The 25,860-nt window shown below is 29.5% G+C and overlaps 5 protein-coding genes across 10 annotated transcripts; 3 read left to right on the forward strand and 2 right to left on the reverse strand.

Moving 5' to 3' along the window:
- Positions 1-850: 850 nt before the first annotated feature.
- Positions 851-5,310, reverse strand: LOC105775476 (protein WVD2-like 3). 6 transcript variants are annotated; one of them, XM_052622782.1, is made up of 8 exons: positions 4,993-5,310; positions 3,468-4,067; positions 2,971-3,086; positions 2,489-2,582; positions 2,313-2,384; positions 2,041-2,151; positions 1,621-1,939; positions 851-1,221 (listed from the first exon to the last, which is right to left on the reverse strand). In XM_052622782.1, exons 2-7 carry the CDS (start codon positions 4,020-4,022, stop codon positions 1,628-1,630), a joined length of 1,260 nt encoding a protein of 419 aa, XP_052478742.1. In that variant the 5' UTR covers positions 4,023-4,067; positions 4,993-5,310; the 3' UTR covers positions 851-1,221; positions 1,621-1,627. The 6 variants fall into 6 exon arrangements, with proteins under 6 accessions (XP_052478742.1, XP_052478743.1, XP_052478741.1 ...); XM_052622783.1 differs by having other exon boundaries at positions 851-1,296; XM_052622781.1 differs by lacking the exon at positions 851-1,221 and having other exon boundaries at positions 1,370-1,939; positions 4,993-5,309.
- A 6,559-nt stretch (positions 5,311-11,869) lies between these two features.
- LOC105775477 (uncharacterized) lies at positions 11,870-14,763 on the forward strand. Its single transcript, XM_012597988.2, has 11 exons — positions 11,870-11,886; positions 11,978-12,035; positions 12,128-12,271; positions 12,617-12,691; positions 12,816-12,905; positions 13,039-13,137; positions 13,228-13,364; positions 13,845-13,898; positions 13,992-14,176; positions 14,372-14,419; positions 14,505-14,763. The coding sequence occupies exons 1-7, from the start codon at positions 11,870-11,872 to the stop codon at positions 13,327-13,329; spliced, it is 585 nt and encodes a 194-aa protein (XP_012453442.2). The 3' UTR covers positions 13,330-13,364; positions 13,845-13,898; positions 13,992-14,176; positions 14,372-14,419; positions 14,505-14,763.
- Positions 13,430-14,591, forward strand: LOC128033962 (histone deacetylase HDT2-like). Its single transcript, XM_052622461.1, has 5 exons — positions 13,430-13,553; positions 13,845-13,898; positions 13,992-14,176; positions 14,372-14,419; positions 14,505-14,591. Exons 1-5 carry the CDS (start codon positions 13,430-13,432, stop codon positions 14,589-14,591), a joined length of 498 nt encoding a protein of 165 aa, XP_052478421.1.
- Positions 14,764-16,184: 1,421 nt separating the features above from the next.
- On the forward strand, positions 16,185-18,570 carry LOC105778032 (uncharacterized). The gene is made up of 4 exons (XM_012601595.2): positions 16,185-16,344; positions 16,443-16,577; positions 16,856-17,105; positions 18,116-18,570. The coding sequence occupies exons 1-3, from the start codon at positions 16,273-16,275 to the stop codon at positions 17,060-17,062; spliced, it is 414 nt and encodes a 137-aa protein (XP_012457049.1). The 5' UTR covers positions 16,185-16,272; the 3' UTR covers positions 17,063-17,105; positions 18,116-18,570.
- A 3,404-nt stretch (positions 18,571-21,974) lies between these two features.
- LOC105775478 (uncharacterized) lies at positions 21,975-24,996 on the reverse strand. Its single transcript, XM_012597989.2, has 6 exons — positions 24,741-24,996; positions 24,344-24,652; positions 24,111-24,275; positions 23,968-24,021; positions 23,736-23,882; positions 21,975-22,505 (listed from the first exon to the last, which is right to left on the reverse strand). The coding sequence occupies exons 1-6, from the start codon at positions 24,951-24,953 to the stop codon at positions 22,122-22,124; spliced, it is 1,272 nt and encodes a 423-aa protein (XP_012453443.2). The 5' UTR covers positions 24,954-24,996; the 3' UTR covers positions 21,975-22,121.
- Between the last annotated feature and the right edge of the window lie 864 nt (positions 24,997-25,860).

Here is a 25,860-nt window from a genome sequence, read left to right on the forward strand (position 1 = left end):
CACGACTGCTTCCTCTAGTCCTAACTATTGTATTCTAATAAACCTAAAAAAAATCGCAAGAATTATGGAAATTTTAAGGAAATTATCTCTAAAATTGTTCTTCTCAAAAATGGTTTCTCCTCCAAAATCTCGAATTCAAACAGTGTAATTTTTAGGGCTCAGGTAACTTCTTTTTAAAAGGGTTTTTGCACTTTAACGATTCTTGTATCCGAGAATAAGGGCACAATTAGTTACGTACAGTTGTATCACTTCTTAACACGTGGCGAAGTGTACATTAAAAGTTAAAACATAAGGCGTATCTAATAAGCTTCTCCTTCTATGACCTCTCATCTCATAAAATTAGGTTCAAAGAAAGTCACTTTATAACTCTTCTTCGAACTAGGTAGGGGAAAATTTGTTATGATACTCACTATTACTGACCCGTTACCCAACTGGGTCTTGACCCATACTCTACATGATTCGCACTTCAAGTTCGCATACCCTTCTATGAGACTACACGATGTAGGTTCGCATCATCATATAGGAAAACCCACATCGTATAATTCTATGAGACCGCACGATGTATGTTCACACCATCATAACGGCAAACCCACATTGTATAAGCACGTGTTAACCCTAGAGTAAGGTACGTGTCGACGTGCATTGTAACCTACCTACGATGTCACATATATGAACGGTAACCATATCATATAAATATAGTTTAACCCATATGAAAAGGACACTCTAAAATGCTCAACAAGTATTTTATTGTTTATTATATTACATTTATATTTGAATTTTATTTTATTTTTATTTCATTATTTTTATATACTTATATGAGTTCAACTCTTAAAAAAATTCACAAAAAAAATAACTTTAAAAATTTTCTTATATTTTTCTTTATTAATATTTGTATGTAAACTATTAAATTACTTTATTTTAATAAAACCAGTACATATATCCACCAAAACAATGTTCTATAGGCCCCATGGGCATCTTTGTCTCCTTTATGAACTTTCAATGATCATATTTTCATTCCATAAAAAGCAAAATTTCCACCCTAACAAAGCACCGCTTTAATGGCCCCTCCACCTTACTTTATCTTCGTTCTTTCATCTCTTAATGGAGGCAACAAGCACAACTCTTCCCAGGCAACCAAAAGAAAAGAAACAATTCAAGTACACAATCGTCACCGCGTTCATAAGTTTAGATAATAGTTAGTACTTTTGCTCTTCTACAATTCTACATCACAGATAGAAGTAGAAACAATGAGTCCGGTTGAGTCAACTAGTACCAAATTCGAGTCATTTCCAATGTCTATTTTAGCAGACAAACACCAAGGAAATGCAATAAGATTGTCAGTGTCAGCCAAAGATTCTACACGAAGAGATTGAAATTTAAGAACAAATTTATTGAATTGTTCAAATAAGTGAAGTGGAGTTTCTTGACTTTGTGAAATATTACAACAGATCAGGAACATTATATATATATATTAACCACGTTATAACTTACAGAAATTTACACTTAATAACAATAAAGAGCAACAAGTCTTTGCAGTTTTAAGAAAACAGAATAAACATTCTTTAGTGCAGTCACAAGAAAATAAGGGAATAAGTGTTTCCCTTAAATTAGAAAACTCACCAGAAACTCAAGATAGGAAATTAATGTCCAAGTCAATGTGGCCATTTGCCTTGGGTGGAACCAACTCACTCATCTCTTGTGCTTTCGAAGACTCATCTTTGAATTCCAAAGGAGAGTTTCCATTCGGGACATTGTTTTGATTCTTTTTGTTTGCTGAACTGAATGTGGTGGCAATAATGGCTTCTCTTTGACTACCCAAACTGTGACGATTTTTGTGATGAGAAGTACCTTTTACCTTGTCTCCCTGACTTGAACTGACTGGACCACTGCAGCTCTTCCTTCGGCCTAGCTTTGGGGACTTTGCACGAGTTGGTGGCATCTGACATCCACACAAAGCAGCATATCAAAATTTAAATAGTGAATTAGCTGTTTGAACCAGGCTAAATGTCATATAAAGATTAATACAAATCTGCAGTATACCTTTTTCAGTTCAACTTTTGGTGGTGGTCCCTCATGGTAGAAGCTTGGCATGGGGCTTGCCTTGAATGTCAAACTCTTTCTGAATTGCTTGATGGCTGCCTCCATCTCTTCCTTGAAAATTTTCAAAACTTTTTATCAGGAAAAAAGCAAAAAGGAAATAACAGAATTACCATTCTTGGGGTTATTTCGAACTATAATCATCTGCCTCAAACAGTAAATTAAAACTAGTAGACAAAAGAGAGATGTGTAAGCAGCATGGTGAGCTGTTGCACCTTAGTCCTTGCTTCACTTTGGGTTTTCTCAGCTTCCAGAGCTTGGTGTTTCTCCTCCAGTTTTGAATAGAACTACAAGAAAACAACAAAGTGAGACAAGGATTTGCAAATGCACATGCATTTGGATGCTAAAGTTAAGGCAGATGCATTTTAGCATGTCAAACTCAAGACAATACCTCCTTCCTTTTCTCTGCACGTTCAGAACATCGAAATGTAGGCGCTGATGCAACAGTTGACTTCGGCTTGGCAGTCTGGGAAGACACCAAAGTGCTTTGTACAGTCAAGGGATAACATCAGTGATTATCGTCAGAGAGATGATCTCATGCTTTGCCATGGGCATGCAGTGTCCATGTCCAATCTAAAAGCATTTTTCACAATTTTATAACTATAAACATTTCCATTTAATTATAGGTTAGTGCTCGTAATTTGACAAGCTTTTCCGTCAATTGAACAAATCTTTTAACAATTACGACAGCAACATGTGTGGACATGTTAGAATATATATCAAGAATTCAAAATCCCCCTTTTTCAAACAGAAGAAACCCTACATATAAGAAAGTATATGAATGCACAGGAGGACAGCATGTCAAAGACATATAAAACCAAACACGTATAGAAAAAGCATGTATGAACTTAAATCCAGGAAGAAAGAGGATACAGAGAAGTAACAGAATAAGATTCATCATCATCAGAATGCTTCTTGTTATTAGGTTGCAGAGGCTTCCTCAAGACCAATTGGGGCTGCTGCCAAACATATAGACGCTTCATGAGCAACTATGAGGGAATGAAACAAAGAAAAGGAAAATCTTGAGCCTGTAGTTGATCAATCTAGATTTTCTGCTGAATACATTATTACCTTTTCGAGCCATGATTTCCATTTCGAATTTATACTTCAAAAGAAAAAAGAACAGAAAGGACAAGCTACTAATCGAGGCACGGTATGATTGCTTCAGGTTTCCATTAGGAACATTTACAGAAAAATGATGTCAATAGAAATCAAAGTTCCAGAGGAGAAGTTTGTAGTTATTATCAATTTATGCAGCTTCTAATACATTTAAAACATCATAAAGCCTGTGCCTTAAGTAAAATTTATTACTATGCACTCAAATGAACCATGGACTTTAAAGAAAAAGATATCTTTATGAAGAAAGTTACCTGATTCTGTTTTCTTGTGTTTAGATGAAGTGCACAATTTATGCTAGAAGATTTGTTCAAACCAGTTCCAGCATTAGCTTCAGACACAGCAGGACGAGGTCCAGATGAAGCACGCTTTTCAGTTGCAAGGGCAAATGGCTGCGGAACAGTGTGCTTCGTTCGAACATTTGCTGCAGCAGGTTTTGATACATGTTTGGATACTCTCGTTTTATTATTCTTTGTTCTGGCAGTTTCATGTTTGACCTCATCCTCAGGCAGGCCAGCGTATAGATTGGAGTTTAACATGCTCTGCTCTTCCTTGGCATTCTCAATTAGACTTTGTTCAGATTTCACAACTGAATCTTCAGTAGTGCATTCCTTCACCTCATATTCTTTTGCTTCGGTGCCTTCATCTGTACCTTGGAGCTCGGGGTCCCCATCCGTATATGACTGCATGGCATTGTGATGACTATGAAATGTTTCATAATTTGAAACACCATTCGAATAAACTATAGCACAATCTGATTGCTTGTCCATGCAGATGTCTGTAACTTCTACACCCATTGAGCTGCACATTTCAATCGCAACATCCGCATTGCCATAAGAATCTCTATATTGATGCTAATTTACATAAAACCATCAACAAGTTCAATCACCATTTAGATTGATAGAAAACATGCTATTTCAGAGCAATCAACCAATAATCTTTAGACGCAGCTGGCACATAAATTTGCTTCTAGAAAGATGATCTCAATCATCCCAACGAAACATGGAATAGAAGGAATAGTATAGATATATATCATTAAGATTTGGTTTATGCGGCCACTCTTAAAAGTTAGAATTTAGATGGTTTGGATTCAAATCTCAACATCTACAATCCTTTCCATTGTACAAAAAAGAAAAAATCATTTGCATTTATTAAAATGGCGTGCTTTGTCCATAATTATCATAAGAATCCAATTAACCAACTCAATTAAATAAATAAACAACAATCATAGGTCAAAAGCCATACCAAAATATCAAAACATAGGAAAAAGAATAGAGAACACGATTTGGAGTTCTGTCAGAGCAAAATCATTTGAATTTAGAATCAAAGGAAATCCATAATTTCAGATTGGTTCCAAAATCAACACTGTTCACACCAAGACTGTAATACGTAATCATATATAACACTAAAGAAAATTGATATACTACCTAGTTAAAACACAGATATGCACTTCAAGGCTACTGGAGAATCAAAAGAAGAATAGAATCTGAAATGCTATGCATAAACGAATTTGGGTTTCTTAAAACAATCCAAAATTTCAACTCAAGTAAACTGGCATTTCACATCATAGTTATTAAAATTCAAATCTAACACAAACCCAACATTCCATATCCCTCAAAAAACTTTTAGATTATTGTAAATACTGTAAAACAAAACAAAGGTGTAATACCCCCAAATCAAAAAGAAGTTGAGATCAAACAAAGAAACCGTCCCAAACAAACAAACAAAAGAACTCACATTTTTTTCACATGCATGCAATCAATGTGGTAAATTACTTACACTTATGGTCCGATCTAATGAACAAACTGAAACCACTTTGCTTTTGTCTTATCGCTCTGCCTCAGTGTTGTGGGTTTTGGTATATGTTTGAGAATGTTTATTGATTGAAGTATTGTTAATAAATGAAAGCTGGTTCGTCGGTGTTAACGTTGTAACTTAACGCTGTTATTTGACTTTCCAGAGAAAAAGAAAAGAGGGTTTTTTAGGCAAAACAATAAGAAGGAGAAGAAAGGTGTCTCAAAAGGAAATTATGTAATCTTTTCGAAAGACATATTTCCCTAAATTTTGGCTTTTCATTTGGATGCCTCCGTCGTTGGACTGACTGCTTACTTTGAAATGATTTTTTTTTTAATTAAAACTGAAATAACCGGCTCCTAAAATCTCTTTTATATTATTATTTTAGTATTTTTATTTTGAATTAACATGCACATTCAACCTTGAGGTCACGTATTTAGTTAGACAAAAAAAATGTTAGGTATTTAATTGAGTCTTGAAGTCAAGTTTAGGCACCTAATTGGATAAAAAATTTAAATACCATTTAAATTTATATTATTTTATGTTTTCATTTTTATATTTTGATTAATTAATTATTGATATATATTTTTAATATTTTTAGATTGGTTGAATCTTCTATTCGGTATATTTTTTAAACCATGACTACTTCTTGTGTTTTGTTAATATTTTCTAAAATCTATAATTAATAAAATGAAAATCGAAGGAACAATGTAAACCTAACAAAACTTATCTTTAATTTCTTTAATTTGGAGACTTGGCAAGAAGAGATTATTACTATTAATTAATAGAATTTAATTTTAATTAGAACGATAAATTCTTTTAATTTTTATTTTTGGTTCTAATTTTTATTATATTGGTCCTTAATTTTTTAAATTTAGTTAAGTTATTATTTTTGTGGATAAAAAAGTTGTTTAGATTTTTAAAATTTTAAAAGGATTGATATGAAATCTCAAAGTGTACTTCACTATTGACGGGATATTTTTCTTATTTTTTATTTTTAAAATTTTAATTTTTTTATAAAGTGCACTTGGATTATCACACGACTATCACATTAGCATTGTTAAAGTTTTAACGGTACAATCAATTATTTTGTCCAAAACAATAATTTTATTGAATTTTGAAAAGTAATGGTTAAAGTGTTGAAAGTTTTATAAATTTCAAAGAATTACGCAAGTTTTGCATTACCTTGAGACCCTTATTTATAAATTATTATATTTAGTAAGAATCAAGTTGAGAGGGTGGGACGAAAAGACTAGTGTAATGTATATTTGAGTCCTTTTGTTTTTGAAATTATTTTTCCAGAATTTTTGAGAGTCCAAGAAAAGTGATTTTATTAACTTATAACACCTATATTTATCGAAAGTTAAAAATAACTTAACTCAATGAAGCTATTTTTAATTAAGTCTTCAAACTATTTTAACTAATTCAATAAACTTACTTTTGTTATATTTAGCTAATGAAACTCCTGTAAATACCCTGACAGCCTTCAAAATCTTTCAACCAATTTATTGTCCACATTCACTTTCAAACACTTCCTATTTTCCCAAAAGTTTCCTTTTACAATTTTAGCTAGTTAATAGAAATGTTTGTTAAACTCTGGGAATACGTAAATCCACAAAGTACAATGATATTCATGCCTCAGACAATAATTCTAATTTTCTAAACCTTTTATTTCTAACACAAAATTCAAAATGACAAAAAATAAATATTAAGTAGTAAATTTATCCTTATGCTTTAATTATAATACTAGCATTAAAAACTCAATTCTAAATTCTTATCTAACATAGCAATATGAAATTGCAGATATTAGGAAACAATTCAACGTGTCATAGTTTATATATAATTATTTGACAATTTAATAATTTATTATGTGTATTTTTATTTCAGTTTTGAAAATTCAATATTAAATAATTTTAACTATTTATTAATACATATTTATTAAAATTTAGGAAATTTTATGCATTTATTTTAGGCAATTTACATTTGCACAAAAAATTTCAAACATAATGTTACAACACGTTAACGTAAGTGATTAAAACGTAACACTTCAAACATAAGTGACTAAAATGTAACTTAAGAGAAACAAAAGTGACTATTTTAATAGTTTACCCTTAAAATCTATTTAAGATAAAGATTTAAATAAAATAAACATAAAAACAATTCACACAAATTAAAAGCAAAGAATTCAAATTCCCAATTTTCTGCAGTACTTTTTTGTTTACAGACTTAAATTATCTTAAAGTAATACATTTTAGGGGTTATAGTTTTGGCAGATTAGTTGGTAAGTTTAGTTGATATATGACCATAATGGAGTTGTCAGTCAGATTTGTCCAAAAGATGTTCATATCTTAACCAAAAAGTCATGAAAGAGAAGCTGAAAAATAATTGATGAGGTCCCCCCAATCCATCTTTGATTTTTCCTGCTTAACCCCTTTTGATAAAGGCCTAACACCCTCTCTTATTAATTTGATTTCATAACCACTCCTTTATTAGCTTTACATTTCCCAATCTGACCCATATACCCTACTAGTTTGGTGAATAAGCGGGCTCCTGCTTGCTTGGCCACCAAATTTGTCTCATCTCTCTTCTACTTTCAATTCCCAATCAACCTCTCTTTCCTTGCATCAAAATTTACTCTTTTTTACCCATAAATATGCGATACAATAGAAATATACATTACATTCCCAACATCAAATCTTAAAAGGAATATTGTTGAGAAAGATAGATATAAACCTTAGACATAAATTGTAAAATAGATATGAACGATAAAAAATCTACTCATTTCTCATGCAATTTAATAGATAAATGTATACTTATATCTTAACTTAATGGAACAATAATTAAAATTTTTATTAAACATCAGTTTGGGATAAATTTAAATCATCATACCCCATCTCCCACCCCAATCTTGTATGAAAGAAGGTACACTTATAAATGATAAGAAACTAAAATTGACATATGGCAGTCTGGAATTAAATAAAGGAAAGAAAATAAGCATGGAAGGAGTGGAAAAGTGTAACATAAACCCTCCACCTTTTTAATTTATTTTAATGGTGTTTCACAAAATATATTTCTATAATATGTATTTCCAATTTGCTTGTATTTAATAATTAAAAATTCAACTTATAATTTTTCATTCAAAATTTTAAAAATATTTTAAAGTTCATCAATACTTTTAGAAATTAAATATACTATTTAAAATGAAATAGATATCTAAAATGTAAACAATGTTACAACAAATTATTTATTGGTCACGTTATTTAAATTTAATTAATAATTTAGATTTACTAATTAATAATTAAAATTAAATTACAAACTATATATAAAAATAGAATTTCACAAATCTACTATTATATTATTTGTATTTTAAAATATTATTTATTTAATATCAATTATCATGTTTTAAAATTAAATTTTTATATTTTTATATTTTTATATTTTAATTTCATAACTATATTATTAATAAAACATTACAAAATTGTTAAAATTTTGAGAAATAGTTAAAAAGTAATTTAATTAATCATGGGTTAAGAAAACTAGTATACTTGTTTTGGCTTCACTTGTTGATATTCACATGTCATTTGCTCTATCACATGCACAAACTTAGGTGGTCTTTATTTCACGAAAAATTACCTAGGGAAAATGTTTTGCGGTTGTTTCCTACAAAATACCTTGGTCAAAGAAAAATTATTTATCAGTCAATAGAAAATAAACTCATTTTCTTAAAAAATGATTTTTCCTTTTGAAAAACGCAAATTATTTTTCAAAATTAAATTTTGATGGGTAACTTAATTTTTATATAAAATTTAATCTTAAATAAAGCCAAATATTATTAAATTAATAATCAAATTTAAAATTTAACAATATTAAAATCAAATGTTATAATTTTAATATTATTAAACATACCTATAAATTATTAATTTAATAAAAGTATTTAATTTTATAATTTTATTTTAATAATAAATTTTAACATGGAATTTTTAAATTTTAAGTAATATTCTTAATATTTTATTGAAAATTTATTAATATTTTAATAATAAATATATTTTAAAAATCATAGATATTTCATAATAAATATTTTATAGCAAAAATATGAATATTTTAAATATATAAATACGGGTATTTGTTTAAATCTTACTTAGTTTCATTTATCTCTTCTAGCTCTAATGTGTCACTATCCACACTCATATATGATATATGTAACTTCAAATTAAGTTTTAACTAAATATTGGTTATTGCTAAGTCTATATTATTATGTGTGTTCATGGACTGACCCGGAAGGGCTTCAAGCTGGGGTTATGTATTATATTAGTATACTTTATATTTTATTTTATTTTGTAAATAGGAGATGAGAAAATAAAATTTAAAAATATTTGTGAACAAACTTTGGTTGTGGAGCAGAGTCTCCATATACGTAGGTTTGGTAGACTAAAAGTTGTTTTTGTTTATTGCATGCCTCAATTGATCTCTAGGTATGTTATTGTGGTTGGTCAAGAGACTTGTGGGGAAGGATTGGTATTCTTTGCAATTTCCTTTTATGATTATGTCTCCCACATATTTGCATAATTCATTCATATATAGCAACTTCCTTTCTTTTTCACTTTGCAAAGTCTCCTCCATCCCATTTGAACCAAACCTATGAAACATGAATCAATATTTTCATCCTCTACTTGGATTAAATTTGTTATTGTTATCAAAACAAAGAAAAAAAATATTACAAGATTCAAATCTAAAATTTATTAAATATCTTCCATTTTGATATAGTAATAAAGTGTATTTTTGCCTTAAAATAAATTAAGCCATTGTTCATAACAACAATAGCAATCTAATTCATATTTATTTCAGAGATTATATACGCTTGATTATTTTTACTGAAAATTGATTAATCAAATATATAACTAAGTAAAAATAACACAAGTGTCACATTTATCAAACTCGAATACCAAAATTAAACCCATTTCAAATTAATATTTATTTTGAATTTTTAAAATAATATTAAAATTTTAGATGACATTTATGGATGTATTATTGATTATTAGGTTAAGTATGATATTAAGAGGAGAAAGTAGGGGCAATTTTAGATGATTAAGATTAATGGAGAAGATGTGAGCAGTGAAACAATGAGATTAGGTGTGGAGGAAAAGGAAGGGTGTGATTTAAAACATGATAAAAATTTGAGATATCATACTGTGGGCGCCTTTTAATCTTCAATTTCAAGTCAATGATTGATCACTAAACATACCAACGGCTACGATTGATGAATCTCACCTCTTATCATCATCCACTCCTTATCTTAAAATTATTACTCAATAAATATTTTTCAATTCCAACTTATCATTTTAAAATTAAAAATTCATAATTCAGCCTCTTTACTTTCTCACAATCCATTCATCAACCTATCAAAACATAATTTTTTTATTTAAGAACTTCACTTTTTTTTTTTTTTTTTTTGTAAAAGATTTTTAGAAAGAGAATGAAATCCTTCCTCTCCGCCAAAACAAGTTTGGGGCTTTCCGCCATTGGCCCTTGCAAACCAAATTGGTGTCTTACACTTTTAATTTGTTTATAATGGTTGGATTAATATTCGGTTTTGTATATTTAATTTTGCATTTTTATAAAATAAACAACAACTGATATCAATAAGTGTTAGATAATTACATTTTAAAAAAAGAACACGTGTTCGAAACTTTAAAAACAAGACAATTAAAACTTCTAAACATATTATAAAACGAAAATGGAGATTTTTTTAAAAGAAAAAGAAATAGCTGTCGATGGTAACAATGCAACTAAATCCGAATTCTTAAGTATCATGCAATCAACTTTACATTTGACCTAAAACCTTAATTTAACTTTTCTTTTTTTAGTAATGAAGAGATGCACTTAACATTGCCCAATTAATTTAAATTTTCCAACATTAGTTGCAAACCCCAAAAATATATGACTTATGTTTAGTAAATGTTTCTATTTACATATTTAGGCTCATATCGGGGAGGACAAAACATCAACCTCCTCGACAATAATCTAAAAGGGGTAATGATGCTTAAAAGTGGAAGGTTTGGTTTTGTTTAAATTAGTATTAAGCAATAAATTTTTCTATTCACATTTAATTATAAATATAAAAGGCAATTATTTGATTGAGTTTTTTAGATTTTACAAACAGGTTGAGGTTGTGACAAGTGTTACGTTTGTTTATGTAATTAATTTATTATACCCTATAATACATTTGTCAAACCCTTAACTCACTATTCACTTGTAAAGTCTAAAAATTCTATTTACAGTATATCAAATAAATTCTCAAATATAAATATAAATGTTTTTTAATAGTTTAATAATTTTAATTTTACATTAAACTTTTATCAATTAATTGAATTTAATCGAGTACTAGTATTTGATTTATTCTATAAATTCCTAGCATTAAGTTGGAGCTTGGAATTATTATTTTTATTTTATATTTTCTTTATTTCTGATTTATATTTGACATTTGTTAATATCTCATCAAATAATATTATCTCCAAAATTTCAAAATTTGAAATTATAATATGGAACAACTTAAGGTAATTAGGAAGAAAAGAAGAAAACAAAATTTAACATTACAAAAAAGCCCATAGAGACAACCGCATGGTTTAAGCCCAAAGATCAGCTACTAGCTGTTGTTACCTTTGTCACTTACCTTGCGTCTCCAACACCAACAAATCATTCTTCTACTTGGAGAACTCAAAAATTATTTTTGGAGGCTTATGTAGTTTTTTAGAATAAAAAAATGTTATTATTATATATGATTATTTTTTTAAAAATATTAAATTAAGTTTTTATTATTTTTGAGGACCTGTTAAGGAATGAGTTGTAGCAGCAGTTAAGCGGAATGAACTATTACAGCAGGTAGATTGTTAATAAGTTATTTGTTAGTTGATTTAGGTTGTTACTCATCTTCTTTGTTAAAGCTTACAGCGTGTTTGGTTTGTTGTAATAGGTATACCATTATGCTGCGCTTACGCGCCTATTATATTACCGACCTATTCCGGAGTTTGGTTCGCTGTAATGCCCATTTCGTGCCTATTACATTACCGAGCTATTCCCCAAATTCTCTGCTTTTGTATTCCCTTCCCAAAACGTCGATTAGCCTATTACGTCCGTCTTCCCAAATCAGTCTCTGTTTTACCCTCCCTCCTTACCCGAAATCGACCTCCACCCTCTCCCTCCCAACATCAACAGAAGCTGCCAGCAAAGTCACGTCCACCAATTCTCCCACGTTTCCCTTCCAGAGGTAATTTCCCTTTCCCTTCCATCGATTTCTGCTTCTTTTTTTTTATCTGTGATTCATTTATTCTCGTTCGATTTCTGCTTCCAGAGGTAATTTCCCTTTCCCCTAAAATCGATTTTTGTTCGCTTCTTCTTCTTCTCGTTCGTTTCCTTCTGCTCAAATCTGCGATATTGATTCTTTTCTTATGATTTCCATTGGGCTTTGATTTTACTATTTGTATTGCATGTTTGATTTTCTTGTTTGATTTCCTTGTTAACCCCTTGGCTGATAAAAAAAGATCAGATTTCTTGTTTGCTGTTCATGATTAGTAATACTAACACGGTTTGGTTTAGAATACTGACTTTATAGGAGTTGATACCAAAACTTGATCTTGCTAAGAAACATATATCATCTCAACTCCATGTAAATTTGCCAGATATCGAAGTAAGAAATTTATTTTGTATTTGTTGTAATGAATTTATTTATTATTTTGTTATATTAAGTTTGTGTTAGTATTGCATGCTCGAGTTGTACTTTTGTTTTCTTAAAAGGAGACTTTTTCACACAGGTTAGACAATTAGTTGCAACTGGCATCATTTTGAAAGGACTAGGTGCTATTCTGTTTGTATTTGGCCATGGATTCGGAGCCTTACTCCTGGTTAGAATTTCATTTCATTCCGATTATTATTTCAATTACATTTGGACTAAAAAGAAAGTTTGAAACTGCAGCTAAGAGTTTCTTCTGATTCTACTTTTATGTCTCATTTAATTGTCTTTTTCTTTTGTCATAGTTTGTCTACTTGTTAGTTAGCACACCACTTCTCTATGACTTCTACAACTATCGTCCCAATGAACCCCAATACTCTGTTCTGCTTGGTGATTTCTTGCAGGTATTTAGAAATGCATACATACCTATTGTGTTGTTCCTAGGGATTGCAATGTCTGAACTTCATTGATCTTTCTCTTTTAATCAATTGCAGTGTGTTGCGCAATGTGATGCATTAATTTTCTTTGTGGGGATGAAGAACTCGATGCCAAAGAGGCAACTAAGGAGGAAGGCCCCGAAGCAAAAAGCTACTTAGATGTAATCAAAGAAGTAAAATTTTGGCAATCTCCAGTAATGTCCATGTTTCTTTTATTTTTTGAAGCTTTGATTTTTTTTTTTTTTTAAATTCCAATGAAATGATGCTAGCTTTCCCTTGGGTTTTATTTAAACTTCTTTCTTTCAATGGGAAGCTTGTTTTTGTGGCCGTGTTTGATTGGGTTTTTGGTTTATTATTGTCAACGCTAATAGCATCAGTTGTTGGTTTCATTATTTGAGATTTATTAGTATGATTTGGCACATGTAATTATTTTTTCATTGGATGGTAGCTTGTTGAAAATGATTTTATGCAAATTATATGCTTTAGGATTATACTTAAGACATGGTCATGTTTTCATTTCAATTTGGGTTAATTACCTTGGTTACAAAACTTTTGTCCCAGAGGAAGGATATCCTTTTATCAGTAGCAATTATTTTGTTTTTCTTTTTTGTGATAACCAAACTTTTTTTTTGTGATAATCAAGTATTTCTCATGCGTATTATTCTTATATACAGATAGTGAGGAAGAAAGTAGCGAGGATGAGGAACTTCCTGTGGCTGCTGAAAACGGTTAGTTCTCTTTGTGTACTGGAATTTAGTATCAATAATTGAAGATTCTACTAATTTGCACTTTCAACCTGCAAACATTTTCTTCCATTACAGGAAAAGCTAAGACAGATGCAAAAATAGCCAAAGCTAATGCTGGGAAACCTGATGCTGTAAAACAAGCTGTCAAGATAGCAGAACCAAGCAATAACAAGAAAAATGAGGACGATGATGATGATAGTGATTCCGAGGATGGAAGTGGTTCTGATGATGAAGATGATTCCGAGGATGAAGACGAAGAGGTTCTTTTCTCAAAACTAAGCAAAACCATAATTTCATAATGAATGCTTTCCCTTTGTTCTGAGTGGTGTTTTGTTTGATATGACTTTAATTTTATTGTCAGTGACTTCAGTTTGATAATTTTTAAGGATTTGTTTTTCTCTAGTTGAAGTAGTGATTGAGAAATTTGGATTGAGTTTTTCTATTCTTCTGGACAGACGTCTGTGGATGAAAGTTCAGATGAGGATGGGGAGACACCTAAGAAGGTACATTTTGTGGGTTCTAACTGGTACTTGATTGTTCAATCTGACCTGATTCCGTTGATGTAAATTTATGTCTCTGGATTTCCAGGTTGAGTCGAGCAAAAAGAGACCAGCAGAAGCTGCAACACCTGTTTCTGCAAAGAAGGCCAAACCTGTTTTATCTGTTCTTTATTAACTGAAACATTTGTACTATTGAATCGGTTGCCCCTTCTCTATTTTCCATGACAATTTGATTGTGTTCAAACAAAATTGAGGGGTTTAAAGCAAAAACTTCTATTTCCTTGTTTGGAATATTAATATTTGATGCAACCATTTATGTATTCAATAATGGAGCTAGAAATTGCTTATGATATGATCAAAATTCACGAGATAGGTTGGATTTATATTACATTTCAGTGTCAGGATCACAAGCTTTGCTTTTTATTGCAATTCAAATAATTGCATCCCTCTATTATCTCTTTATATATGTTGTTGTTCCACTTGGAGTCATGAATTTGTATTTGGAGTGGATGTTTTAAAGATTCAAAAATGGTTCAACCTCAATCAGCCGGTAAAAGTACTCTGCCCTTGAATAGAAGATGAAATTGATTCAGATATGTATTGCAGTTTAAAAATAATAAAGTAGATTATACAATATTTTTATAGCATTATATATTATGATTTTAGTAAATTCATATAAGAATAATTAATATTAAGAATTTCATTAAATTATATATTTTTATTAAATTATATTTAATAATTATGCTAAATTATATTTTATAGCATTATATATTATGATTTTGATAAATTTATATCGAATATTTAATATTAAGAATTTTATTAAATTATATTTTTATTAAATTATATTTAATAATAATTATGTTAAATTATATTTTATAGTATTATATATTATGATTTTAGTAAATTCATATAAGAATATTTAATATTAAGAATTTTATTAAATTATATTTAATAATAATTATGTTAAATTATATTTTATAGTATTATATATTATGATTTTAGTAAATTCATATAAGAATGTTTAATATTAAGAATTTTATTAAATTATATATTTTATTAAATTATATTTAATAATAATTATGTTAAAATATGATTAAATTGTTTATTATTTATATTAATAATCTTATTAAAATTTAATAACAATAGCAATAATCATTTACCTAAATAAATTTCTGCTAATGGTATTCTAGTCATTTTATTTTTTTCTCTTATGCTATTACACCTCCATTCCATTCAACCAAACACAAGAATACTATTACGCCTCTATTCCATTACATTCAACCAAACAATTGAATTACTATTACGCCTCTATTCCATTACGCTTCTATTACATTACAGCGAACTAAATATGCCCTTAGTGACGAAATCATTCTTTGTTTCTTTTTTTTGATATTCTCTCTTTTTTTTTTCTTTGAGGTTCATATGTTCTTTCTCTACCTATTAATATTTCAGCACAATCAAAGTGTAATTTGATCTTTTATTCATTTATATATTTATATTTCATATATTAAAATATTAACAAATTATGATAGATTATTTTTATATTTTATTAAAATATTACAATATTAATTAATTTAAAATTATTTAAATATATATTTATTATTTTACAACGTTTAAAATATATATTTTATTTTTTAAAATATTTTATTGACAATCATACTATACACTTAAAAGTCAAAATTTTTAAAAGTACTTCCCCAAACAATTTTCTAAAACACTTGTTAAAGTTATTGAGGAGTTTATGTACCTAAAACGGCGTAGTTTATAGCTTTAAATTACAGAGAACCCCTAGCCGACAAGAATCAGAAAAAAAACGCAAAACCCGGTTCAAAAAGAATCCCAAAAAAAACAGTCCCATGAGTCAATCAGATTACTCATACAGTTCGCTACCAAAAGAGATATCTCTGAAAATTGCATCTTCCCTCGAGGTTCGTTTAATTGCTATCTCATTTCATTTTTTTTCTTTTTCTGGGTATTGAATTCAATGTAAATCAGATGTTTGATTGTTGGGTATTCGGGGTTTTAGGCACCGGCTCTCTCTTCATTGGCTTGTTGTTCTCGGGATTGGCAAGAAATATGCGTGTCGGACTGTTTATGGAAGTCGCTTCTTAAAGAAAGATGGCCTCTTTTATGCGGAGCTGATAAAGACCCTAACTTCAAGGTTGTATTTTTTTGTTTTCTTTTTTGGGTTAAGTTTTTAATGTCTGTAAAATATGGTGTTTTTCCGCATTTAAGTCGATTTGGACTAATTGCTCTTGTTTCATAGCTTTGAACTGGGTGTTTTTTTAGTGAGGTTACCTTGGGTGTAAATGAAATATTGGTGTTCATAAACTATGGAGATTGAATTGGAAAAACTCGAATTTGATCCGGTAACTATAGAGCAAAAAATTCAATTCCTTTGGATTGGTGTTTGAAACTTGTGAGATGTATATGATATAGGACTGGCGAGGATTTTATGTAAAGCAGCACGAAGAGCAGAAGCGTCAAGCCGAATCCGTCATTAATTTGGTGGAACAACGCTCACGATTCGGTTTCACTCAATGCTGTAGACTATCTGCATGCGATCAGTTGCCTGGAAAGGATGCAGCTCGGTTTCAGAGATGTTCAAATGCTGCTGTTGAAACCAAAGCTGAATGTTCTGCTTAACTTGATCGGACTACATTACTGCCTTAACAACCTTCAAGTGCCGGTAAACTTCTTTACCATTAATTTTCGTCTTGGATCATGTTGAAATAGTGTTTAGTGTTGTAGTGAAATATTTTGGTTTAAGTTATTAATTGATAGATATTGGTATTGGTTGTTCATGTTGCGGAATTCGTGTTTATGTTGAATATCGGTTCTAATAAGCTTTGAAGAATTGAAATTCTTCGATGACCGGCGGAATGGAAGCTTCTTTTATTTGATGATGATAACATGAGATGACGTGTTAAAGAAAATTAACCCCTTAAATTTTATTGACATGAATGTTTTCTTTAACACGCCATATCCGAGTAGATTGCGAGGTAGGTACCCTTACATGTTTTAATTATGTTTGATGTCATATTGAAACTAACATTTAATGCCTAAATTGACAACTAGAATGACAGGATGACCAGTAAAAATATCAGGGAGGCCCCTATACTCTGACAGATTCCAGTTTACTCCTCTACTAAAAAAATGGTCAAACTGTTAAAAATTTCATCCATTTCTAGTGTTAAAAACGGGCATGGTTGACAAAATGACTAGTGACACATGGTGTGCCATGTGTATCTCATATTGACGTATAAGGACCAATTTTCAACAGTAGAAATGGATGAAATTTTATCAGAATAACCAATTTAGTCCTTGATCTAACATAGACGGAATAATTTGTTCATTTTTTAAGTAGAAGGGGCAAAATGCAATCTAGTTCTTAGTACAAAGGCCTCCATGGTACTTATACCCAGAATGACCTAATTGATACAAGATTGATATTTGAGTATTCAATTAGAGTGTTTTGAAGTCTAAGGATTAATTTGGAATCTTTATGATAGTTTGAGGGTGTTTAGTGCCATTAACCCTAGATTTTAACTCCATGGTTTTCAATGTGTTTTGCAATCTTCTGTCTTCTCGAAGATCTATAATACTCTACGTATATGGAAAACTTAAAGTTTCGAATACACCTTTGTGAGATATAAATCGGTCTTACTTGCCTCCGATTTTAACATCGTAATTATACAGGCTTTTCATATCACGGAAGCACTTTGGAGTGGTAAGATAGCTGATCGACAAGTTTGCGTAAAGTGGCGATCGACTGACAACTTCCGTACCCGAGGTGGAGATCAATCCCGTTGTGTCTATCTCAAAGATCTTGTGAAGGGAGAAGATGATGGCGAAGTGCTGACGGTACTTGAACGAGGACCTACTTATGAACTTTCACGAGTTCAGGTATCTGACCCTTTTAGTGGTTCCGGTGATGAACACGAACTCATAACGATAATATAGTTTTGATCTTCCAAATTAGCACGTAAGTAATTTAGAGAAGTTGACTCTTCTTCTCTAAAAATGGAATGTCAACACAATTGTTAATTTCTCTCATGTCTGAATTTTTATGTAACAATGATTTAGAGTTTTTTTTTTTTTTTTGTGTACAACTTTTGAACTATATAAGTGGCAAGTGTTTTTGTGATGGCTTAGTTTGCATTTTGTTATTTTCTAAGATTTGTTTGTATTAAAATTATATAATATATCACTATGATACATTTAGATTGTCATGCACCAACAAGTTCTACCTAAAAATAGGTAAAGAAAAATAAAATAAAATCAAGATCATGAGTCAATGAATTATGAGCACAAGGAAGCCGAACGTTGGAAAGAACATCTTCAATTAGGGGAATCCGTAGCCGGAATAGGCACTCGGTCGAGTGGTACTGAAGCCCATTTTTTGTTTGGACTTTGGTTTGAGTTTTTATAGTTTTAGGGCCGAATTTCTAGAGAAGAGCAAAGGTAGAGCTTCTGTTTGACGGAGCCCGTGGACCGGAGTGGACAGCAGATGCCACCGAAAAGAGGAGCCGTGGCTAGGGCAAGGAATGGAAAGAAGAAGAAAAAGATTGAGGAAAAGAAACTTAATAGTTGTTGGGTGACTTTCAATATAATTTATTCAAAAATAATTGAAGTTTTAGAGTAGTATAAGTAAATAGTTATACAATATTTTATTAGTCAATTGAATATTAAGCATAGACATTATTGCAATAATTAAAAAAACGTAAATTCAATCGGTTGGATTTAAGGGTTTGAAAGGAAGCATTGTTAGGATGGTATATGGAAGGGCAGAGTAGTTGCATCGAATTTGGCTGCATTCCACCTTGTTCTGCACTTTAAATTGGCATTGCATTCATCAATGTTATTGGGAACCCAAACATTTGTTTAATATGGTAAAGAAGTTTGATTTTGTTCTACACAATTTCAGTGTATTCTTCAATGCTCACATGGAAAACCATATATGAATCGTATCTTATTATCACAACAGTCTTCTGAATGAGGATTCCTATGCACACAAAGTTTTGTTCAGCTTTATAGATTTTCCAAATGCCGATAATGCAGGGTTTCACTATATATTTTATGGCAACTGTTAAAGGGTGGGTGAGAAAAACTATTTAATTTCGAAAAAAAATCGATAATTTTTTTAATTTTAAGTTAATTAAATTGAGTTATTTGAATTATTCGATTGTTCGAGTTAAATTTTATAATTCGAGTAATTCAAATAATAAATTGATGTAAATATCCTTTTGCTCCTTATCAATTTTGAAGAACGAGCATATTAATTTATTTCAACAAATATTACCAAAAGAAATTTAAAATAATTTTCAAATATTCCAAAATTTCATATTTTTAAAAATTATAAAAATTAAAATTCTAAAGAATATATAAAATGTTAAAAAATTAAAATTTTCAAAATAATAATTTTGAGGACTTAAACAAGTAAATTATCAATTCAAATTTATCATATTAAAGTCTTTTATTTTGCTTTGAAAGAGTTGTCAAACATGTATGGTTTCAAATTTATGTGCTCTAACATGTAATTAGTTTTATTGTAACAAGATTTTAATTTAACATATTTAATTCTTTTAATTTAACTCGAATGATTTAATTTGAATTTCATTTCACTTAACTCGATTTGAAAAATTCAAATAAAAATTTAATGATAAAAGACTCATTAATTTAACTAACTCAAAATTTTTCACGCGATTCGATTAATCAATTACTCTGTTTTTATTGACCCATGTGTTTTCTCAATTGTAAACTTGCGGTAAAAAGATTTGTATGTTGTCTTTTAATTTCGAAAAACAAATGTTTTCCTCTTGATAATAAACTTAGGAAGACAAAATAGAAAAGTTCAACGAAAATAATTAAAAAAAAAAAAAAAGCTTCATAGAGAAATAGAGACCCTCATGGGCGGTGTTACATTTTAGTTCAAAGACAGAAGTAACAAGTTACATTAGGTCCCCAACGAAAGTAATTTTTTTTGAAAGAAATCGATAAAATGTGGTTTATTGGTAGGTATTCTGCTTCAAAAATAAAATCATAACTGTATCAATAAAAATAAAAATGAAAAGGAAAAAGTATGTATAATTTTGTTTTACATATTTTGAATTATTTTAACTTCACTTCAATCCTTTTAGTAACACTGTTAAAATAAGATAATATTGTTACATGTAGTACACATGTCCCATAATTTAATTGAATGCATGTCAGTAAACACATTAAAAACAATATATATATATAAAGTAAGATTTCCTTTGGTTTTAAGAAATATAGGTCATGTTCGTTTTCATTTTCCTGAAAATGAAAAACATTCAAAAATTAAAATTTTATTTTAAAAATTGAAAATTAAAATACGTGAAATTAGAAAACAATTCACTGAAAATTATTTTAATTTTAAAAATGATGAAAATAATAATTTTAAATATTAAATTTGGTACACTGGTTCGAATTTATATAAATGGATATAAAAAGTTTTTATTATTAAAAATAAATTTTATTTATTAAATTTATTTTTAATTTTTAAAAACTGGTGCATGATAACTGTTTTCTGAAAATAAAAATAGAAACAGAAAATGTAAAGAGAAAAGAAATTCCAGAAACCAAACTAAAATGAGTTAATTTTTAGAAAATTAGAAAAAAATATTTTAAAATTTATAAAATAAAAAAATTTAAAAATAGAATTTTCCACTAAAGTTTTAAACAAATTTTAAAATGTAAAATTTCATTGAAAATTACGAAAGAAAAATCAAAGATTCAAAATACATAAAAATTCAGAAAATATCAACTTTGAGCTGCTTGACTAGCATTGACTAACTCTGACCATGTTGACTGACTATTTAAATTAGCTATCGATCAAACTACTTACTTTTGGCTCAAATTTTACTGGAAAAAGATTTTGGTCGATGATCAACATCAATCAATACTAGTCAAAGTGGATCAAATTCCATAATTTTTTTGAAAATTTTTGAAATTTTTTATTTTGTAAGTTTCCATAAATGTCTACTTTCTTTTAAAATTTTTTTGAATGTTCTAAAATTATTTTTTATTTTTTTAATCTATTAAAATTTAATTTTAATAGTATTTTTATTTTGAAAAATTCCAATAATAAATAATTCTTTATATTTATGGAAAATTTTAATTTTTAAATAATTTTTTGTTTTTAACAGATTTTTATATTTTTAATGTGTTTGTTGGCATGGTGGGTACATTCAGTTGATAACATGTCCATATGTGCCACGTGTAACAATTTGATTAGTGCTCGTCATCTCATTTTAACAATGTTATAAAATATATTAAAATGTTTCATGAAAGCTAAATTCAAATATTAATTTGAAGTAAAAAGAGAAAAATCTTAAATATAAATTTAAACAATAAAATCAAATTTACCCATATAAATTTTACAATTTTTGATTAAAATAGTAAAGTTGAAGGTTTAGAAATGGAGATTGGAATCCATGTAAATTTATTTTTTGATTTATTCCAAGTTTACATTGTTTTCTATATATTTTATATAAAACATAAAAAACTTCATAGGAATATTTATTATTACTTTTTTTTCATATAAAGGATGAATGAAACTCTAAACTAAAAATTTAAATATAGACATTTTTTTTTAAAGAAATGAATACTTGTTCGGGTTGAATTGTGAGTTAAAAAAGAAAAAGTTGAACCCTCAGAGTGTGTGTGTGTTTAAAAGGAAATCTCAAGGGCACCTTACATTTCTTCCAGGGCCTCCATAGTAAAAGTAAGTTCCCCAAAGGTTGTTTCTTCCCTGTGTGATGTCATAACAATTAGAGTGATCAGCCAAGAGGCGAAGGTTTGTTATAGGCAACAAATTATTATCCCAATCAACCCTCTGCAGGTTCCGGAAATAAGCTGCTTTCCCAAAGCCTTGTTGGGCAAAATGGCCGCTGCCCATTTGAGTTGACGTATGCAACCCTGACGATGATGATCTACTGTTCACTATCTCTCCTCCAAATTGTATCATGTTCGCATGGCTTCTTAGGTGACTGAACAGTATTGCTGGCCAGTACCCCACCAGTATTCCTGATCCTAATTCTAACCACCAACTTCCATGTTTCGGATCCTGAAATAAAACACACAATCTTATATGGAAATTTCTGTAGAAGGTCCCTGTACTATGTATATAATTAACAGAGTATTTATCAAATAATAATTGAAGTACTAAATCCACAACATTGCATAGTGTAGGGACCTTGTGTAGAGTTCAACCAATAAGATGATTGAAACTAGTAGTAAAAACTTAATGGTTAATGTGTAGTTTGTCTCCTGAACTTGTCTAAAAGTACCTAGTTGGTACTTAAAATTTTTTTGCCTACTTAGTTAGTATTTGGACTTGTATTCCGTCACCGAAGTTGGTACTTCCGCACTAACATCATTAGTTTGTGTTAATGTGACATTGATGGTCAATTCTATAATAACGCATGGCATCCTCTCAATATAACACGTGATGAACATGAATTAAAAGTTAAAAATATTTTTAAAATATAAATTAATTTTAAAAAAATTATAATTTTTTGGACAAATTTAAATACTAGTTAAGTATTTTTTAGACAAATTTAAGTATTAATTAAATATTTTCGAATAAGTTCAGATTAACCCTTAAAAGAATAAAAATATTAACAAATTCAGGTAATATATATGACGGAATATAAATCCATGTGCTAACAAGTATAAAAATTTCAAATATCAACTATGATAGTTTTTAGCAAATTTAGAGGTAAACTACATTTTAAACGAAGCTTAAAAGTCTAAGGTGCATTTAATGACGCGGCATTCTCAAGGCTAGCTAGTCAAACAAAAGTGTTTCTTCAAGCTAATTAAAACAACAAATTCAAACTTGCTTTCTCGAAAACTAGGCATTGCCACATTTGTTTATTTTATGATAATTACTTTTAAAAAATATTCTTATTCATTTAATTTTCATTTCTTTTAATTTTGAATTTTTTATCAAATTATTTAAGATTCAATGAAAATATTAATAAATATTAATTTTGCTAACTTGTCACATTAATATAATATAAAATATTAATTAATATTTTTAAAATTCAAAAAATATAGAAAGTTATTAAAATCATTCAATTTTTTTTTGTAAAACTAGAAAATATACATTATAATTTTTTTTTAAAATATTAAAATTAATTAATTGGTGTGAGACATCTATTTGGATCAACAAGTTTTTAATCTATTTTAGGTGGTTTGAAAAAAAATTCGCATATTCAACAGTTAAAACAAAGAAATAAAGTTGAAGACGTTATGCCTTTATTTTATTGTCTTCTCCCTAATAACTTTGTACCTTCCAAACCATTAAGCCGATCTCGAACTGTCTGCCATTATAAGATGAGGTTGGAGAGATTGCAGCTCCAATGGCAACCTTGTTATTGGTTTGGATAAAACCAGAGCAAAGCAAGTTGTAGCAGCCAGTGGCTCGGTATGCATCAGTCTGTAGATTCAAACTTAAATCATCATTAGAAGACACTCTTGTGTTCAACACTAAAGGATTGGTAGATATTATTTATTATACTCACAGTCCAGTATGTGAAGAACCTAGGGTTATTATCTCCATACAATTCAGGGCTAACCTGAAGAAACATGAATGAATGTGATAATTATTCATATATGCCATGCTGCTGATGACTGAAAGTAAAAGTAGTTTAGGCCAGGGACATGCCTGCCAACCAGCTTCGATGGTATTTAGATCATTGCCGAAAGAACCCGAGATTATCCATATCTGTGATAAGCTAAATTCATATTCATTGCACACACGAGGGGCCCACACGTTTAAGCTTGCCTTTGCTCCATAATACTCGTCTCCTTTTTCAAACGCAACAGCATGCTGCAAAAGGGATATATCAAGTTACATTAATTAGGCTTTGTAATGCAAAACTAATTGCCTTTACTAACCTCATGGCCGCTGCCTGTTGAGTCTCTCCTTACGCGTCTTCTTCCATATCTTGTAATAGAACTTGCTCTTTGTATGTCTTTCTGCCTAGTTCTTCTGATTGGAACAGTCCCTTCGGGGCAGGATTCACCTGAATCTGCCCATAACTGGAAGCTTTCAGATTCAGCCACTGCTTCTGTATATTTATAGCCATTTGGCCTCTCCGGTGGATCCTCCTGCACAAAATGAGGTTTCTGGCCTTGAAGCGCAGGATGATCAAAAGCAGGTTGAAGATGAGATAGAACACAGTCTATGACATCCCCGTCCGGACTCTGCGTGCGAACAAGCCATGTAATTAACACAAGCTGCAGAAGGGAAGAAACCAAGACTAGCACAATAGTTAGCAGAGAAAGAAGATGCCTGAATGGTCTTGAAAGCAGGCTTATTGATCTTGTTCAGAGAAGCATTGATTCTCCTCAGCTTCAGCTTCAGCTTCTGAATCTCTTTAGTATGGTTCGCCCTTTGTCGGTCACCTGAATCAGATAGCAATGGTGACGAAAAGACATGGCCGAGAGAGGAAGCGACAACAAGGAAAGCAAGAAAAACACGAGCCATTGAGAAACAAGAAGCCATATTTGTGGAATGTTTTTGGTGCTGTCCTAGTTTTTTGTTTTGGCAGAAAAAGATTGTATATATATTTGTAAAGGATAAAATCAGCTCTAAATACCTCTGCATTTTTTATATTTAGAATTTAATCCCAACTTTTTCGAATTTAAAAATGAATCACTTTTCGGGCTAATTCTTCACTGCTGTAGAAAAGTGCTTTTAAAAAATCTAGGAAAAAAGTGCTATGAAAAAATATGCTCCATTGTTACCAAAAATTATGGTTAAAGATTAAAATATTCTTTTAAATAGGATAGTGGAAAGTTAAAAATTAATTAAGTTATGCATAAAGTATAAATTTTAAATACATTTTAAGTAATTAATATAAATTATTTATAAAATTAATGAAACATAAAATATTTTAAAACTTAAATATAATAATAAATGATATCTAAACAATTTAATATAATGATACATGAAATATTTAAATAATTTAATATAATGATACATAAAATATAAATTAATCTAATTTTTATATACATTTTAACGGGCTAATATAAATAAATGCTATTTTGATAATTTACTCATACAAACACAAAAACCAAAACACCTAAATCCCCATCTTTTGGGTTTGGGTAAAAACATTTTCTCATCGGAATTTAAACCTAAAAACTAGGTACCCTTTGTTACTTTTAGATAAAAAAGCATTTTAAAATTTCAAACGCAATGAAAAAGGGATTATCTCCTCCTCCTTGGTTATAATTTCATATCCAATGCATCTAACTCCTTTTAAAATCAATAATTTAATTTAATCTTTATTTAAAATGTCTAAAAGTTTAAAATTCATTTTAAAACCATAATATTTCAAAACCTTCAATTTTGATACTCTAAAATTATTTTAATTTTATTTAAACCCCATCACACATATTGTGGGGTA

Source organism: Gossypium raimondii, chromosome 10 (assembly GCF_025698545.1).
Source record: "Gossypium raimondii isolate GPD5lz chromosome 10, ASM2569854v1, whole genome shotgun sequence".
Classification (NCBI taxonomy): Eukaryota; Viridiplantae; Streptophyta; class Magnoliopsida; order Malvales; family Malvaceae; genus Gossypium; species Gossypium raimondii.

Excerpts from the sequence above, each read along its gene's own strand:
- LOC105775476 (XM_052622782.1), bottom strand. The coding sequence starts at position 4,022 with ATGTGCAGCTCAATGGGTGTAGAAGTTACAGACATCTGCATGGACAAG. Across the intron at positions 2,583-2,970 it reads TCTTATTCTGTTACTTCTCT|CACTTTGGTGTCTTCCCAGA; the intron begins GTATCCTCTTTC and ends GACTGTACAAAG. Across the intron at positions 2,152-2,312 it reads AAAGTGAAGCAAGGACTAAG|GAAGAGATGGAGGCAGCCAT; the intron begins GTGCAACAGCTC and ends AAAATTTTCAAG.
- LOC105775477 (XM_012597988.2), top strand. Across the intron at positions 12,036-12,127 it reads CCGACCTATTCCGGAGTTTG|CCTATTACGTCCGTCTTCCC; the intron begins GTTCGCTGTAAT and ends AACGTCGATTAG. Across the intron at positions 12,906-13,038 it reads GATTCGGAGCCTTACTCCTG|TTTGTCTACTTGTTAGTTAG; the intron begins GTTAGAATTTCA and ends CTTTTGTCATAG.
- LOC128033962 (XM_052622461.1), top strand. The coding sequence starts at position 13,430 with ATGATGCTAGCTTTCCCTTGGGTTTTATTTAAACTTCTTTCTTTCAAT. Across the intron at positions 13,554-13,844 it reads GCTAATAGCATCAGTTGTTG|ATAGTGAGGAAGAAAGTAGC; the intron begins GTTTCATTATTT and ends TCTTATATACAG. Across the intron at positions 13,899-13,991 it reads TCCTGTGGCTGCTGAAAACG|GAAAAGCTAAGACAGATGCA; the intron begins GTTAGTTCTCTT and ends CTTCCATTACAG.
- LOC105778032 (XM_012601595.2), top strand. The coding sequence starts at position 16,273 with ATGAGTCAATCAGATTACTCATACAGTTCGCTACCAAAAGAGATATCT. Across the intron at positions 16,345-16,442 it reads AAATTGCATCTTCCCTCGAG|GCACCGGCTCTCTCTTCATT; the intron begins GTTCGTTTAATT and ends TCGGGGTTTTAG. Across the intron at positions 16,578-16,855 it reads ATAAAGACCCTAACTTCAAG|GACTGGCGAGGATTTTATGT; the intron begins GTTGTATTTTTT and ends TATATGATATAG.
- LOC105775478 (XM_012597989.2), bottom strand. The coding sequence starts at position 24,953 with ATGGCTTCTTGTTTCTCAATGGCTCGTGTTTTTCTTGCTTTCCTTGTT. Across the intron at positions 24,022-24,110 it reads CCATCGAAGCTGGTTGGCAG|GTTAGCCCTGAATTGTATGG; the intron begins GCATGTCCCTGG and ends ATGTTTCTTCAG. Across the intron at positions 23,883-23,967 it reads GGTTCTTCACATACTGGACT|ACTGATGCATACCGAGCCAC; the intron begins GTGAGTATAATA and ends TTGAATCTACAG.